Raw genomic sequence first — 16,749 nt, 5'->3', positions numbered from 1 at the left:
GGTGCCAGTGAACTGATGATTTCGGGCACTTTTCTTGAAGGATTCAGTAGAAGAGTCCAGGACATGTACCAGGAGACAGGAGGTTCAGCCAGGACAACTTTGGTCCTGAGCCATTATGAAACAAATCATGTGATGAGGAACAAGACACAACTACATGAGAAAGAGTCATGAATATCAACATTATAAGAAAAAATACACCAGATTATGCTACTAAATGCACATTCTCTTCAAGATCTCCCAGGTAAACTCATGTATACATGTTATATCCAAGGAGATATGAAATATTGAAGGAGATGTTGTGGGAGAAGGTGAAGGAGAGCTACAGGGATGAGTTTTTAAACAATAGAAGAGCACCAAACTGAAAAAGAGGCACTTAAGAGTTTCCAGCAGTGTTATTTGTAAAGACTTAATTCCCAAATGCCTGAAGAAAATGAATACAGGGGCCAGGAGCTTGCCCTTGCACAAGGTAGGCAGATACCTAAAGAAGCAACAGCAGAGAAGAGCTGGGTTGTGAATTCCCCACTGGAGACAAACCATGGAATTCTGTTTTTCAGTGCTGAGGTTTAAAAAGAAATCTCCCAAACATGATACTTCATCTCACTAGGCAGTACCAGGAGATTTGATCATTACAATTACTTCAACACAGGATCAGCTCTCCTGCAGCTTCACACCCCATGGTGAGGACTGCCTTTCCTGGGAAGGGATAATCCCCACAGGATAAGAGCATTTCTGAGAGTAGGCACCAATCTTCTCCAGGCACACTATTAATTGAACACACACAAGTGACAATGTAAGAAATAAGTATGATGGTGATTTTCCCTGAAGGGTAACAGCATCTTCTCCCCTCTGGAGGCCCACCTGGATATAAACACCCAGGTGCTCCTCTGGCTGTGGTTGGTGAAACGTCATCCATCACTCACTCACATTCTGGCACGTGAATAAACTTCCCTGCAGTTGGTGTTTCTCAGTAAGCCTGTGGTAGTAGTCATGGTGACAAAACTGGGGACCTTGGCAACACACCAATGATGCTGCAAATCTACGATGACTAATCCTAAAAGCTTAATTTACAGAAGTCATTTAAATGCTTAAAGATATGCAGGTCACTGTAGGGGGTGATTTAATGGCTATGGCATATTTGGTGGGGAAACAGTTGTACAGGAGCAACAGCCAGGGCATCTTCTGGCCGTAAAATTGTGGATTTTTAATGCAAGATGTAGACTAAAGACATTTTAAGGAAAGTACAATTTAAACATAGGCACAATAACAAACCCAGCTGATTTCCAATCAAAGAGCTAGTCAGAGCTTCCAGATGCAACAGTGTTTTAGATAACAATCCCACACAACAATACCACTGATACAGTACTCCCTGGTTTATTTGTGCCTATTCAGAATGTAATGAAAGCTTTCCTCAACACATCTTGTCCATAAGAATATAAAACCATGATGCAGCAGAGCCAACTCCCCAAACTGGCTCCATTTAAAGCAAACTGAGGACCTGCAGTGCAATGGTTTCCAGCTTTCCAAGGACAGCCAATGGTCCAGGATCTGCTCCATGCTGGCTGCCCCTGTGCATTTCCCACTGGGGAGCATGTGCAGGAGAGTGGATCTTGTTCCCTATTCAATGTTTCAGACCTTCAGCTTTTTCCTGGCACTAAAAGATTTATGGTCCTGTCTTCAATTATTATGCTGCTGTTGTCACCAAGGGAAGTGGACCAAAGTCAGTGTATTGCTCTAACTGTGCTTGGCTGGACCAGCAAGGCAGCAGTAAACCCACTGCCTCTTTTTTCCACAGCTTTCACCTGTTTCTTCTCCAAGTGTCTGCTACTTGGGATCCTAAACACAAGGAAATTGAGAGTGGTTTCTATTCACACACACCTCAGCAAAAAGCTTTTGCATAGACTCCCTGTCTTCATACAAACAAAGGAACAAGCACTGTGCACTGTATCTTACCCCACAGAAAGCAAATCATGCTAACCTGAGTCTGTAGAGTCCTAATCTGTATCCCAGAGTGCTAAAAAATTATCACTCACCTAATTTGCTGTAGTTTTGAGCAAGCATCCACATCACTCAACAACTACCAGAGACAAGCATCAACACACAACCAGGTTAAAACACCTGATCACACGATAGGATTTCTATGTCCTGATCCACTGCTTTAACCCAAACCCCACTGCCATTCCTACACAGGCATCTTCCAGCCAAAAGGCTTCCTGCATGTGACCAGGAGCTAGGATTTGAAGCACATTCATGTGGCAGAAATTAGGCTGTTTCAGTTAAAAGCAAGCAGACAAAACTACTAGTTGGATAAAATCTTAGTTCTACTTATGAGGATTTCCCCCTTATTAAAACTTGACACAACATGACTTCCCTTGTCATTGCAGCTGACACGTAGCCAATGCACACACAAAGCACCATTGGTTCCCTGTTTCTGTTCCTACAGAAGAAACTGAGTTTAACTAGGACTTACATGCACTTTCACTTCATTCTGCTGCTGTAATAAAACAATAGCAACAACAATAACTATGATAGGTACTAATGACTTCTTCTGCACCTTCAAGAACAAAACGTGTTGCTTGATGCACATAATGCTTGTGGGATGCAATTGCAAGATGCTTCTTGTGTAAATTCATGCAAAACAAATACTTCAAGACTTGTCTTGAAGTAAGTCTTGAAGACATACTAAGCCTTTGCTCTTCTGAAAAATAAAATCCCCTGCTGATCCCATTTAGGAATTGAAACAGTGACTCTGGAGGGCTTGGACAGTTCCCTCCTCACCTGTTATGCCTGCAATGGAGCTATTTGTCTCCTTGGCCATTGTTCATTAACAGGATGTATCTACTGCAGTAACAAACCTGAATATTGATTTATGCCATTGGACAGTCTCAGTGCTTAGGTACAGAACAGTACCATGACTTCTCAATAATGACAAACAGAAATGGCAATCCTTTACATCAACTACAGCACAAGATGGGAGTCTAAACCCCACTTTCTGAATCCCTCTGTGTGAAGTTGCTTCAACCACACCTCAGCTTCATCTCTGGTGAATAACATGTCTGCTACCCTCCCCCAGCACTATCATGAGGCTTTAATTAAAGCACTCACACAATTCTGTGATACATCATGTTATTTACAATATTGTAAGGCTCTGTGCAGGCTGAAATCCTGGTTATAAAGAGGTTTTTTGCTCATGGCTTTTCCAGCCAGCACTATTTAGACTTTTGTTGTCCAAATCAAGAAACTTTGCTGGGTCCCTTTCAGTGATGCAGCTTGCTGCTGATGTCTGGGTCACCTCCCTGCTGCTCCTCCTTGGGTCACTTTCAGCAGCCTGTCATGTTCTCTTGTGTCAAGAGGACCATGTAGGGCATCACAGCTGATGTCTCCTTCCCTCCCCAAAGAGGCTGCCACTGCCCTCAAGCCCTGGCCAAGGCACTTCCATCCTGCAGCACTGCCCAGCCCGGGCTGCCCCAGGAAATGGCACTCCAGGTTCTGCACAGACATTGTGCTTCAGAGAGGAAGGGCAAACCTTGGTCTGCATCGCACCAGAGCCAGCTGTGGGTGTCTTGGGGTGCCCATTTCTGCAACTGTAGCCACGCTGAGCATTTGGGCATGGTTGCAGGTCCTGCTGGCAGTTCAGGGAGAAGCTTAAGGATGGAAAAGGCAAGGCACTTTTAGCTGCAGCTCAGCTACAGGAGAACAATCTCCTGTAAAACACCACCTATGAAGCTGTCAAGTTTTCAACGCCTGCTGCAAAATCTAATCCCTGCTACGCTTTACGCTCAGCTTCTCCTGAAACCCAGGCTCTGCCACAGACATTTAAAGCTCAGCTGAACAAAGCATTAAGAGAGAGGCTCTATGGACCAATGGCATGGTCAGTGGGGTATGCAGAGAGGTGACCTGAAGAGGGATTTACCTTTTCTAAAACTCCAGTTATAAGAAAGAAATCAAGAGTGGACAAGAAGAAGGATAAAAGACAGAATGGGTTGTTGTGCTACCTAGGGGACTTGTAAGCTCTTTACAACATCTGCAGAAGGGGTTGAATCCAGAACCAGAAACCCTGGGATGATGCTAGTTAAATGCTTCAATGAATTGGAAGTTATCTTCCAGTATATTTTTAGTTGGCACCAACAGACATTACATAATGGCTATTACATAACAGCACTACAGCTACAAATACTGTCTTTTGGCTTTTTGTTTGGTTGTTTTTCTTTCTTTCTCTCACCCTCTTTTTCTCCAAGATCTTCTCCTTAGTGGAGGATTGATCAATAAATGCACTTTCCATCAAATGAGGCAGGCAAATCCTTAAGAGAAAAAACAAATGGAGTAAAAATATTGCTACTAAGCCTGCGAGCGCTTCTCTCTTGCCCAACCTCAAACAGAATTAACTATTCCCAGAATAGAAATTCCACTAAGGCTTCTCTGTAGTTTAAAGGGACAGGCTGTGCTTCTGTGCAGACACTAAATTTCTCAATATTGTTTTTTTCTATCGCACAGTGATAGTTCAGAAGACAAAAATAAGAGGGTGGGGGAGAAGCACTACATAAGAGATGCTGAGAAAAAAATGAAGGATTTTTTTATCTGCTGGTAAGATCATTGCCTGTTGGTGCTCCTTTAAAATCTTCTTTGGCATATTTTTATCTTTTCTTCTTAACAGCCATACTGGCAGAGCAACAAAGACTTTTGCTTGCAGACTATGAGCTACATAAAAAAAGAGAAGAAAGTTTCCAGAAGCCAGAAATATTTCCTTTCCTACACTTCCTATCTCTGAACCTAAAGAGAGCCAAAGCAGGCACACTGCCTCTGAAGGCAGAAATAAAATCAGTTCAGTGGCACACCACAAGCTCCCATATCATGTCACCCCCAGTTTAGGCAAGGGCCCTGTGTGCTGCTGTAATCCCAGCACAGAGATTTCCTGACAAAGGAAAAGGACTTCTGCCTTTCTCATGCTGGTCCTCTCAAACAAATGAGCTGATTCCAGGAAGAGCAAGAGACATAATCTGACAAATAATCTCTTCTTTGCTAGCAAGCTGCTCCCTTCTGTTGTTTCTCTCTTCCACCTCCCTAAACCTGGAAATGCCACTCATGCTCTCCTGACCTATAAATAAACCAAACCCTGGACTACCTGATGGGAAGGCAGTGTGCTGTGCACTCCACTGGTGTCACACACAGGAATAAAAACAACCCTGGGAAGGTGGAGAAAGAAAAAATAAATGCAGTCACTTGGAGAGCACTATGTCAGCTCAGGGAGAGACTTGTAGGCTTTAAAAGCCCTTGCAGCACAGAGCAGACCCCACTACTGTCAGGAGTGCTCTGGAGGCAGTGATTGCAGTCCCTGTGGAAGCACAGCCTGGCAGGACTGCTCTTGAGAACATGAGCAAAAACCCAAGAAAGCAGGACAAAGAGAAAGCAAAGACATGAAAATGAATTAGCTGGTGTAACAGTGTTAGAGCTGGACTGAAGTAGTGCAGGTAGGGGAGAAGGAATAGCATACAAAAACTTAACAAATGTACTAAGATATATTATTACATGGAGAATACTGCCTTGTTTTGGGGACTTCTGCCACCTAGCTATTATGATCTTCAACCATTAACCACAGGAAGAGGAAATTTGCTGGAAAAGCTGGCTTGAGAAGTTGTTTAGAGCTGTGAAGGCATGAATGCATGAGACTTCTGCAAGTAGTCCTTGCTAACCACAAAGAACACAGTCCATTTGTCATTCAGGACTGAAAATATTAAGAGAAACAAATGTCAAAAGCAGTAGGTTTACTTGCATTTGTCACAGATTTCTCTTCAATACAAACTGCTTAGGGATTTTACAATAACTGATCACTTGTAGCACTGAAAAATAGCAAGCACATTTAACTGAGACAAAGATTCATAGTTTTAGGAGAAAAACTCCTGGTTCATTTCAAAGCTCCTCCCTGCTGATCCTCCAGCCCCAGGTGCTTGGGACAAAGGCCCTTGATATGGCAGCAGGGGTGTTGCTGCTGAGTGCCCTTCTCAAGATCAAAGCCCTGCAGGCAAACATGGCACAACTGCTAAACCCCTTGTTAATGAACCCTTGGGCACGGCTGTACTTGGACAGCAGTGCCTTCCTCGTGCATGTGTGCAAAGCAGGGGGGAAAGGCATCCTGAGGAATGCACAGCTGAACAGATGGAGGGGCACTGTTTATCCAACACCGGCTGCACTTGCTGCTGCAGCCCTGGTGCCAGAGTGGCAGCACACAGCCTGTCCCCACACAGCCAGCACACAGCCTGTCCCCACACAGGGGGAGCACAGACAGCCACACACAGCCTGTCCCCAGACAGCCACACACAGCCTGTCCCCGGACAGGGGGAGCACAGCCACACACAGCCTGTCCCCACACAGCCACACACAGCCTGTCCCCGGACAGGGAGAGCACAGCCAGCCAGCACACAGCCTGTCCCCAGACAGTCACACACAGCCTGTCCCACCAGGGAGACAGCCAGCACACACAGCCTGTCCCCGGACAGGGGGAGCACAGCCACACACAGCCTGTCCCCACACAGCCACACACAGCCTGTCCCCACACAGCGCGGCCACAATGGGAGCACGCCCGGGGGGCTTTCCTGCCTGGGGGAAAGAAAAGGATGTTTTACTTAAAAGGAAGGGAGCAGCATACAGACTGTGTGAACTTGTAAAAATCAAGTTTCACTCTGACATACTCAAATTTTGGCCAAGGGAAACCAGCTGGACTTTGCAAGGTCATCTCAGTGGACCCAAACATGCATTCCCATTCCCACCCAGCCTCTCTGCACATACCTTTGCGACAGCCTGACATACCAAACCTCTCTCCTGGGAGAGCAGCAGGGTTATCCCTCATAGCCTTGAGGCATAATGCACTGAGGTTCAGCTCCATGGTGTTTCTGAGCTCTTTGGTTTCTTACTTTTAAGTGACTTCCAGGGAAGTGCATACAACGGGATTGTGAAGAATCCTACTAACCAGCTGCATGTCCAAGCACGAGCCTCTGCAAACATGCTGCTGCTGCTGTGCAAAAAAAAAAAGCCAACTCCACTGTAAAGATTGTTCCACTGATTTAAGATGGAATTAAAACATATTTAAGTCATATAAGTAATATGTATTAGATTTAAGAATTAAAATAAAAAGTGTCAGATCAGCAAAATATGAACCATTAATCAAACAGACACTCAGAAAAACTTCACTGTGAAATCTCTAGTGATTAGCTATGGGCCCTGTGCCAAGGAGGCCTGTGAGCTCTGTTTCACTGACATGTATTTTTAAACAACCTCCAGCAAAGAGGAGCTCCATTTGGGGCACAGAATACCAGCTTTGGGGGCTGGGACCAGTGTCTGCCACAGATCATCTTGCAAAGCATCTCACTGGATCCCAGCTCTCCGTCTCAAAGGCCCTGCTCCTAACTCCTGCCTGGCTTTTACAACAGAATTTGCACGGCATAACCACCTCCTTCCTACACTCACAGAGTGCACTGCTGGCCCTGTCTGGTGATGAGAGTTGTGTACATCTCAAATATACACCATGTAAACAAAAAAAACCCCACAGCTGAAAGATCTTCAGGTAAAATACAGCCAGTCTATGGTAATTAGTCTTATCACTCCCAGTTGTATTTAATGCATTATCTGAAATAACCCAGCAGCAGAGAGCCTGCAGCCTCTTTAATAGCCTATTGATTCCATGTATTGCACAATCCATGATGCAAACTGCTAGCAGCATCTCAGACTGCATTAACATCACCTGCAACTCCAGGTATGCCAAAATCTGCCTGGGCTGGGTAAGGAGAACTGACATTTCATCAACCCAGTGGCCCCTGCCAACTTGTGCTGAGCACAATATGTGTAACTTCTCTGTTTGCAAATTGCCCAGAATGCTCCAGAGACAAGAGTTTACACTGGTAACAAACACAGAATTAAGCTGACAGTTTAAAAAGATAAGTAAAATGTTGCTTTCCATTCAAATTAGGGGAATAAATGATTAGTTATAAGCAAAGAACTTCTCCCACAGAGTGTTTACTTTATCCTGGAATGCATCAAGAGGTGTCTGCATTACTGCAAATCCTCATCAACAGAAATGCAAATGTTTAGAAAGAGGGAGAAACAGAGGAACAAGATGATCTTTTCCTTCCAACACAAACCATTCTATAATGGAAAATACCACCAGCTAAAAGGTTTTCCAGATTAGTCTGTAAGAAAGAAAATGGGCAAGCAGTGCTCATCTAAACTCTGCCAAAGCAGTAACCACTTAAAAGGTGCAGGAGCCCTGCAGCATGAGGGCCAGGACAGAGCCCTGATGGAGCAGAGCTGGCCCCAGTGGGAGCCCATGAAGCACCCACTGCTCAGCTGGGAGCAGGCAGCACTCCCTCCTCTGCTCTGTCAGAGCCACCATTCCCCTCCCTGACAGGGACGGTGGGGGTTCAACCCCACAGCCACTTCTGCAGCTCCTCGAGACCCTCGAGCAGGACAAGGCACAGCCCAAAGGATGCCTGGAAGGGCCAATTGTTGAGCCAGAAGCACCACTGTGGCTTGAATTCTACCTGCCCACCCTGCAGCACCTGATGGGGAAAAGAAAACCCTGCAGAGGAAGGTGAGGTGCTAATTATTAAAAAAAAAAATATAAAAAAGAGCAAGCAGAAAAGCAGCTTCAAGATGTTCAGCATGCCTCACCACCTGAGAGTGGGTTCATATAACATGCAGTTTGGTTTTAAATGCCTGCATGACCTAAGTTTTTAATCTAAGTTTTTACTGATCACTTGCAGCAAATGGAGTAGAAACAGCCGTACTCCAAAGGGCCCTGCACTTGTTTCCAAAGGTGTTCCTTGCCTCCATGAGTTTACATTTCCACCTAATCCAGAGAGACCATGGATATAAGCAAAAATACATTCTGGCTGCTTTCAGAGCATGAGAAGCAAAGGAGAGCAAAGAAGATAAGTAGAAACAAGAATAGTTTAAATTCATTTCTGCAGCCATAATCCAAGAAGTGTGAAGTGGAACTTCACTGTACATTGCAGGCAATCAAAAGCAAAAGTCAGTCCCATGACAGGGCTTAGCAGAAACACAGCACAAGCTCTTAAGTAAAGAAATAAACCAGACATCTTCAGAATAAACACAAATTCTGCAAGAACTGACTGAGAGAGATGATGGATGTCCCAGAGAAGGAGCTCTAAGTGATGCAGACTAACACCCTGCTCCCAGCGTTACCCTCTCCTGAGCTGCTCAGTCCATGGGCAGACAGACACACAGCCTGTCATGGACTGAAATGGTTTGTCATGGATGTATTTTCTGAAAAATACTTTTGCTAGGAATTTTCTCCTGAGAAGCTGAAAGGCTTCAGAAACAAAATGTAAACAATGATTATCTGCTGTTGTAGAATGCAACAGGTGCATCTGTGATTGGCCCATGTGAGTTGTTTTTACCTGATGCCCAGTGACAGCCACCTGTGTAGAGGCTGTGAGCAGTCACAAGATTTTATTATCCTTCCATTCTTTTCTAGCCTTCTGAATAAATCCCTTCTTCTATTCTTTTAGTATAGTTTTAAAATATAATTTTCTTTTAATATAATATATATCATAAAATTATAAACCATCCTTCTGAAACATGGAGTCAAGATTCTCATCTCTTCCCTCATCCTGGGACTCCTGCACACATCACCACAATGGCTCATGCTTTTAAACTGTTATGGAGGAGTTTTGCCCACTATAGCAAAAACTGTACAAAGATGCTACAATCACAGAAGCCTCCTTGAAGATCCCGACTGGAACTCTGGACTGTAAGCTAAGCTGCCTAGATAAGATAAAGGAGACACCATTGTTCAATCAGCTCAGGTCAAGGGAAAAAACAAACAAGGCTGAGGGAAAGGAATGCATCCACAAGAAGCCAAACCCAGCAGCTGCACTGAGAATCATCTCTGGCTGGTTTGGGGTGGGGGAGCCCACAGAAGCCAGCTTTATAAAGCCTCCCTATGAAATGGGGTGGGGAGAAGGAGGTTTTGGGTGTATGGTGTCACCTCTGGTCAGAGGCACTGAACTCCCATCCTCCCTTACACAAACTGGCCCAGCTGTGGAACCCCAACCCCACAGGCCACATCCATGGGACATTCAAGTGAGAGGCAGAGGAGGGGGTGTCATAACCCATCAGAGACCCCCCAAAGCACTCCCCAGACTCATTCCTGAGCCTTTGCACCACAGGACTGCACCTGATGCAAAATGATGCAACAGATGCAGAGTCTGCTGCAAGAGCCTGGTCCCTGCCCTGGGGGATGTGCTGGGGCATTCCCCTTGGCCTGAATATACATCAATCTATCAGATTCTGAGCTTTTTGGGGGACCTTCACTACCAAGATGACCAGCTGGAGTGGATCAATGGAACATCTTTGGGATCCAAGGAATGGTGATATTTTCTTTGTTTTGTGTTTCCTTCTGTTCCTCCACCTCTTTTCTACTTCTTTCTCTTCCTTTTTCTCTTTTCCTCTCGCTCACATATACTATTCAATAAACCCCTTTATTTAATATTAAATAAAAATACTACTAACCTTGGCATATGGTCTTGTTTGCACCTTAATTTGGGCAGATGCATTTCTAATAACTTAAAACTGGATCATGCCACAGCCCCAGCAGCAACCTCACACCTCAGCATGCCTTCAGCTCACACTCTTGCCTTCAGGCTGTCCTCCCCAATTCTGTTCCCAAAGTGCTGCCTTGACACAACTAACCTTTAATTTGTAAGAATTAGAACTGGAACAACAAAGCTTGGATCCTAGAAACCAAAGGACAGATAACTTTTTCAGCTCTGCTGTGACCCACTGTTGTTGTGAAATGCCATGGGACAGCAGGGTATGAAAGAAAGCACAGAAGAGAAGCATCTCACAGAACAAAGCTGCTGTGTTTGCACTGGACTCGTGTGACCTCTTCCTTAGAGTAAACAAATCCCGACCTCTGAACCAGACACAGTTAGAGATGACTCTCCACTCCCAGAACCCCCAACTGATCCTAAAGATGAAAGAGAGCAAGAAAACACTGAAGATGGGGTTGTTGCAGCCCAGTCTCTCCCAAGTGTGGCATAGATGGTCCTTCAAACATGTAAAAGCAATCTGCACTTGAGTTAATAATCAATGAACTACTTATTTGTTTATTAAGCTTTTATAACTTCCCTGTCCATGTACCCTTGAAGAAAAGGGTGATCCTTCTCAGTATAGCTGGACATTACCTGTACATTTTCTCCACAGGGTCAGTTTACTGCAGATCCCATGACAGGAATTTAGGAGCTATTACCTATGCTTGGAAAGCAATACATTCATCATCAGTTAGGATTGTGCTCCACAGCACTGGTCAGTCCCCAGTGGGAGCAGCTCATCCTGCAATGCTGCAAACCAGTGAAGTGCTGATGCATGTGCCCCAGCCCCACAATGAAGGTTAAAGACCCATTTAGCACCTGGTGCTGAAAATGGTGGTTCCCTGCCCACAACTCACAAATCATCATCCTGCAGCCTGCTCTACTCAACCACTTTGGCACGGTAACTGAGGATTTATTTTACACGTGAAAATGTTTAAAGTGGTGCAATATTGAGTGCTCTGCAGGTGGGAGCTGCCAAACAGAGGTTGTCACAGGCAGGGACACAATCCAATATATCATGAAACCAGTATTTCTATTCCTGCCATTTGCTTTATTTAGTCTCCAGCTTCCTACAGAGGGAAGGACAGGGCTGTCTGCTGCCCCAGCCACACTCACCACTCAGCCAGTGCCACCCCAGTGCCAGAGCTCTGGGCACTGCAACAGAGCTCAAAGCAGCAGCCTGCAATGATGCACATACAAGAGATGTAAATTAGCACAGGCAAACTGAGTTTTTTAATAACCACAGGCACTTTTAGTAATAGTTAAACAAAATGCTCAGAAACAAAACCAGTACAACTACCATCTTGGGCACTGAAAGCTTCTGCAAAACTGCAATTGTATCAGAACTTCATGGCCTGCTGCACATGCTGCTGCTTTAGAGCCAGCCCATCCTCCTGAAATGCACTGAAAATGTAGCTGGCCTTTTCCACTGCCCTGAGCTCATCTGAATGACAGACACTGCTTGTCTGGCAGGCACTTGCTGCCTTGAGCATCCCTGTGGGCAATGCAAGGAGCAAGGGCTCTAGGTGGCCACTTTCTGCTTGCCCACAAACCCAGCACCCACCAGCCTGTTCCTCTTTCTTCTCTTCCCTCCTCCCACCTCTCCACCCCAGTCACCCTCTAGTACAGCTCAAACTGCATCATCTCCTCCTGTTCTCCTTGTTGCTATGTCCATCTTTACTCCTCTTTGTCTCTTCTCGTCTTCCCCACTGATCCTGTACCCTGTCTTCCCTGACACTGGATCTGTCCCCTGTCCACATCTCCATCACTCTCACAGATTTGTCCCCTACAATCTCAGAATAACTATTTATACCTTTCTTCTGCTTCTTCCTTAGGGTAACACCAGGGTCAGAAACCTCCCCTGCTCCTGAACACCCCCAAGGATCTCTGCTCCCAACTGCACCACTGAGGCCTCCCCCAAAACCAGGGGGAGCACTCTGCCAGCATGAGCTGCATACAGACTGCAAAAAAACCACCAGGCTGGATGTCACTCCTAGGGTACACAAAGCTCCACCTGGACTGAATGATTTAATGAGGTGAAGGTACCTTCTCACACAAAGACACCTCTGCTGCCAAGGCATGACAGGACTAGAGCTCTTCAAAAAAATCAATTGTCAATATTTTGCAGCATTTCCTCCCAAGCTACTCCTGAGAATGCCTTAAACAAAATAAAAAATACTTGAAGAAATGATGACAACCTCCTCCCAGGTCACCAAATTTCACAGAGATTTAGTCAGACCATGGGCATTTTACTGGCAAAGCTACCAGAAAGCTGAGCTGTCAGCCCCACCTAGAGCAAGTGCTAAACTTTTGCTGACACAGTTCATTATCTTGCAAAACAAATTGTCCCAAGTGAACTGTGACATTAATGTGTGTGATTCTCCAGTTGTTCAGGCTATTAAAGTGTAAGATGTGTTAGAAGTAAGGGTAGAAAATAGCCTTTGCAAAATATTTTTCAGATCATTAGCTGACAGAATTTTCTACGCAATTTCACTCTCTCATTTCTGAGTACAAGTGCCTTCTCCTTATTAAGTGCTTCCCAACCTGCTAAGCATGATGTGTTTTCAGTGGCTGCACTACTCACACAGAGTATATCAGTGACTCCAGCTCTTACTCCACTATTTCACCCAGCTGGAGAAGATCACATGAAATTAAGCCTTTATTGACAAGGAGATGCCTTATTTCACCCACCCCAAAGGAAAAAAGGCCCAAACCAGTCTTACTCTCTAATCCATGAGTAGGTAAAATGTAGAATTGAAGAAAGAAGCTGGGAGAAAACCAATAGATTATTGTATATCTGTCCACTGTAAAAATTATATTATTGTCACTATTGTCACTAGTGTCACTGAACTTAAGTCACACACAGATCAGCAATGATGCCCTTTTCTGGAGGGGAAATTGGTCACATTAAGCTTCTCTGCCTTCTGCTCATCTTGGCAATAAGGACCTTCTGCATTTTTGTTCAAACCTTTCTTGCCACCTAGAATCTCTGAGATGCAGTAGCAGCTTGGAAAAAAGTACTTGGTAAACACACAAGAGCCTTTCAGATTTTTGCTTCCTGGACCACATGACTGTCATTCTTTATCCTGTGGCAGAGGCTAGGAGACCCAATCATGGAGCTGCCTTGAGCTCACTGCAAGAAAAACAAAAGAAACAAAAAATTCAAGCCCACGTAAAGCAGCAGATGAAAAGCTGTATTTAACTCTTTTCCTTTACCCAATTTTCCACTGAGTGCCTTCAAAGCATCACTTTTCCATTTTCAAACAAGGAAGCAAACTGCACCCTATGCCAGGAGCCCAACTAATCAAAACTGACAACAAAAGTACCCCAGTCTGGAAGAGTCCATCAAAAGCCTACTGAACTCAAGCACAGGAATCTCTATAGAACAGGCTGGATTTTTCCCCAGTAAATTTCTCTCCAAACTTCTCAGCTGAAGTGGCTTTTTAGAGGAGCTGGGTAAGGACTGAGAATTAGTGACAAATACCATCTGAAACACTGCATGGTCTGCAAGGAGTACCCCAACCATGCCTTGTGTCATGTATAGAGCAGCCCTGCTCCAAACCCAGTGTTCTGCACTGCCAACACAACATCAATGCCCTTTGTCACAGAACCCAAGTGACACCAAGCCACCCAAGGACACTCCTGTGGGGAGAAGACATCTGCTCATGCCCTCCTCCTCCCCTGTGAAGAACCAACCTCATCCACCTGCCTTTCCTCACTTCTATGGGTGTTGAAGATTGCAATGCAAGATGTTTTCAATTGCCATCTGTATGGCAGATTACCTTTGTCAAGTGGGCAGTTTGCCTTATCTCTCTCTTTGAGTGACCACACCACATTCACACCTCCCTGGGGAGGGGACATTGCTGATAACAGCCATTGAATGTCACTGCATGGCTGATAAGAACTACAGCATCCCATTGGGAGATGTGAGCCCAGAGGGAGGAGCCAAGCATTCCTACCCAGATATAATCCGGAGATTCTGGAACACCAGCACGGCTTCTGCACTGGATTTCCCAGAGGAACAGCAGCTGCCTCTTCTCCCACTGGATCTTCAGAGGAAGAATCCATCCTTCTCTACAGGATCCCTGCTCCAGCAGAACCACCCCTGACACTGCAGGAGGGCTGAGCCACAATTCCAATGGGACTGCTGCCAACACCCTGACCCACAGGGTGTCAGGTTGGGTTCTGGCTCTGTTAGTGTTGTTCATGTGTACTGCATTGTTTATTTTATAATTTATTTTTTTCTTCCCTATTAAAGAACTGTTATTTCCTGCTCCCATATTTTTGCCTGAGAGCCCCTTAATTTAAAATTTATAGTAATTTAGAGGGGTAGGGAGGGTTTACATTCTCCATTTCAGGGGAGGCTCCTGCCTTCATCAACAGACTTCTGTCTTTCCGAACCAAGACAATGGGGCAGGACACAAGGGGTCCTCATCTTTTGGATACTGAAGCCATGTTCAGGCACAAGGGGCTTGCTAAAACCCAGCTCAATATGCTTAAAATTAAGAGGGTGCAAATGACTTAAAGATGCATCATTACTCCACAAAGAGCTATTAAACCTCCTGTTCTCAAGGGTATTTTCCTTTGGGGTTGGTGAAGTACACTCTGCAGTTCCTTTGAACTTCATGTTTATGAGATACACAAACTGCACTTTTGAAAGCAAACTGGTTTCAGTTTGTGGTTTCCTTTCATCCAAATGGGTGGTAATCCGAGACAATCTGAGAAGCTTTCATGGATTGTCCTTCATTCTTGGATTCATAAATACATTACCTTGTAAAGAAAGGTACATACAAGCCACTAAAACCAGGCACATTGTGGCATGTTGGGAGCACTCATCTAGGTCAAGAGTTTGTTGATACAAATTCTAAAAATGAATTTTGGCAGAAAAGTTCTATCTGCTCTATTTAGAGCATGAAAAACCATGGTAAACATCCATCAGAGCAGGCACTCCTGTCTGCTGCAAACAGCACAGAGCTTGTTTAAGAGGCTACTTTATTTTTGTTCACTGGCTAAAATGCAAGAACAGGCATCCAACAGAGGTTTATCCACATGATGGTCCACATAAATTCTCATCCCACTTCTCCAAAAGCTCAATTCTTTTAAAAGAAACAAAACAAAACACCTAATTCACCAAACTTAAAACCTGAGGATGTCAGCAGTACAACAACAGAACTCAAGAGGTCAGAACACAACTTGTCATCAAGCTCCTGAGGATTCCCTGCTCTACTCGGCTTGCCTCACTTATGGATGACAGTGCCCACGTCTACAGAAAAACTTGGTTTAGTCCTGGCAGTGAAAAATCCAACATATTTTATAGTGAAATATATTATATAGTGAAAATCCAACATATTTTTCAGTTTTAAGCTAGAGTTTAAGGACAGGTTTTTGAAAAAGTTGAGCTAAAAATGATTTCTCTTAAACATCTTTTCTATCCCTGAATAAATATATACAAATATAGGTATATACACTTACATACATAGGCCTTATATATATATATATATATATATATATATATACACACACACACACACACATATATATATTTTAATTGGCAACTCCTAAGTATACAAGTTCAGCTCAAAGTGTTTGAGTAAATAAACATCTTAACCAAGCCCAGGGAAGCAGAAGAAAACAACTGTGAAATAAATCCCTCACAGATACAGTTACTTCAGCAGGGCTCCAGAGGTTAACAGTTACTGAGTGCTGGCAATCTGCTCAGCAATGTGAAAGACACAAAGATAAAGAAATCAGGTTTCTGGGACCCTCCAAGGGCTTGTCAGCCACAATGCCAGTGCTGCTGACACTGCCAGCCCTTGAGAAGCCACCTCTCACATTTTATCAACCTCTTCAATTTAATGTACTCCAAAACCAACTCAAACAATAAATGCAGACTGTGACTGTGGAGATACAGTTCTTTCCAACTGTAAAAATTCAATAAATGTGGAAGTATGGAAGTTGGAACTGAAGAGGGATTGGTAAAACTTGTAAAATAAACATGAGAATGTTTTGGTAGAACATGGTGATGGAAATCCCAGAGAGAGCAAACCCAAAAGCAAAATGGACAAGCAGAACTGGGAACGTGTTTACCACTGTGCCTACATGGTGTGCAGAAATCTTGGAGAAGGATTATGGAGGAATATAAACCTGA

The 16,749-nt window shown here is 44.4% G+C and overlaps 1 protein-coding gene across 2 annotated transcripts in view; it reads right to left on the bottom strand.

Annotated features, from left to right (window-relative positions):
• CASTOR2 (cytosolic arginine sensor for mTORC1 subunit 2) overlaps window positions 1-16,749 on the bottom strand; it is a 121,665-nt gene that overhangs the window by 28,757 nt on the left and 76,159 nt on the right. The window contains exon 1 of one of the 2 annotated variants that reach the window (XM_064729438.1): window positions 6,781-7,002. The exons of the other annotated variant lie outside the window; for it this stretch is intronic. Within the exon in view, the coding sequence (XP_064585508.1) occupies window positions 6,781-6,877 (97 nt within the window). The 5' untranslated portion in view covers window positions 6,878-7,002. Of the gene's footprint in view, window positions 1-6,780; window positions 7,003-16,749 lie in introns of those variants that run through there. 2 annotated transcript variants of the gene reach the window in all.

The sequence above is a fragment of the Zonotrichia leucophrys genome, chromosome 19 (genome assembly GCF_028769735.1).
Source record: "Zonotrichia leucophrys gambelii isolate GWCS_2022_RI chromosome 19, RI_Zleu_2.0, whole genome shotgun sequence".
NCBI classification, from domain to species: domain Eukaryota; kingdom Metazoa; phylum Chordata; class Aves; order Passeriformes; family Passerellidae; genus Zonotrichia; species Zonotrichia leucophrys.
Note: the sequence above shows the minus strand (reverse complement) of the source record. Positions and strands in the feature narration are given on the sequence as shown.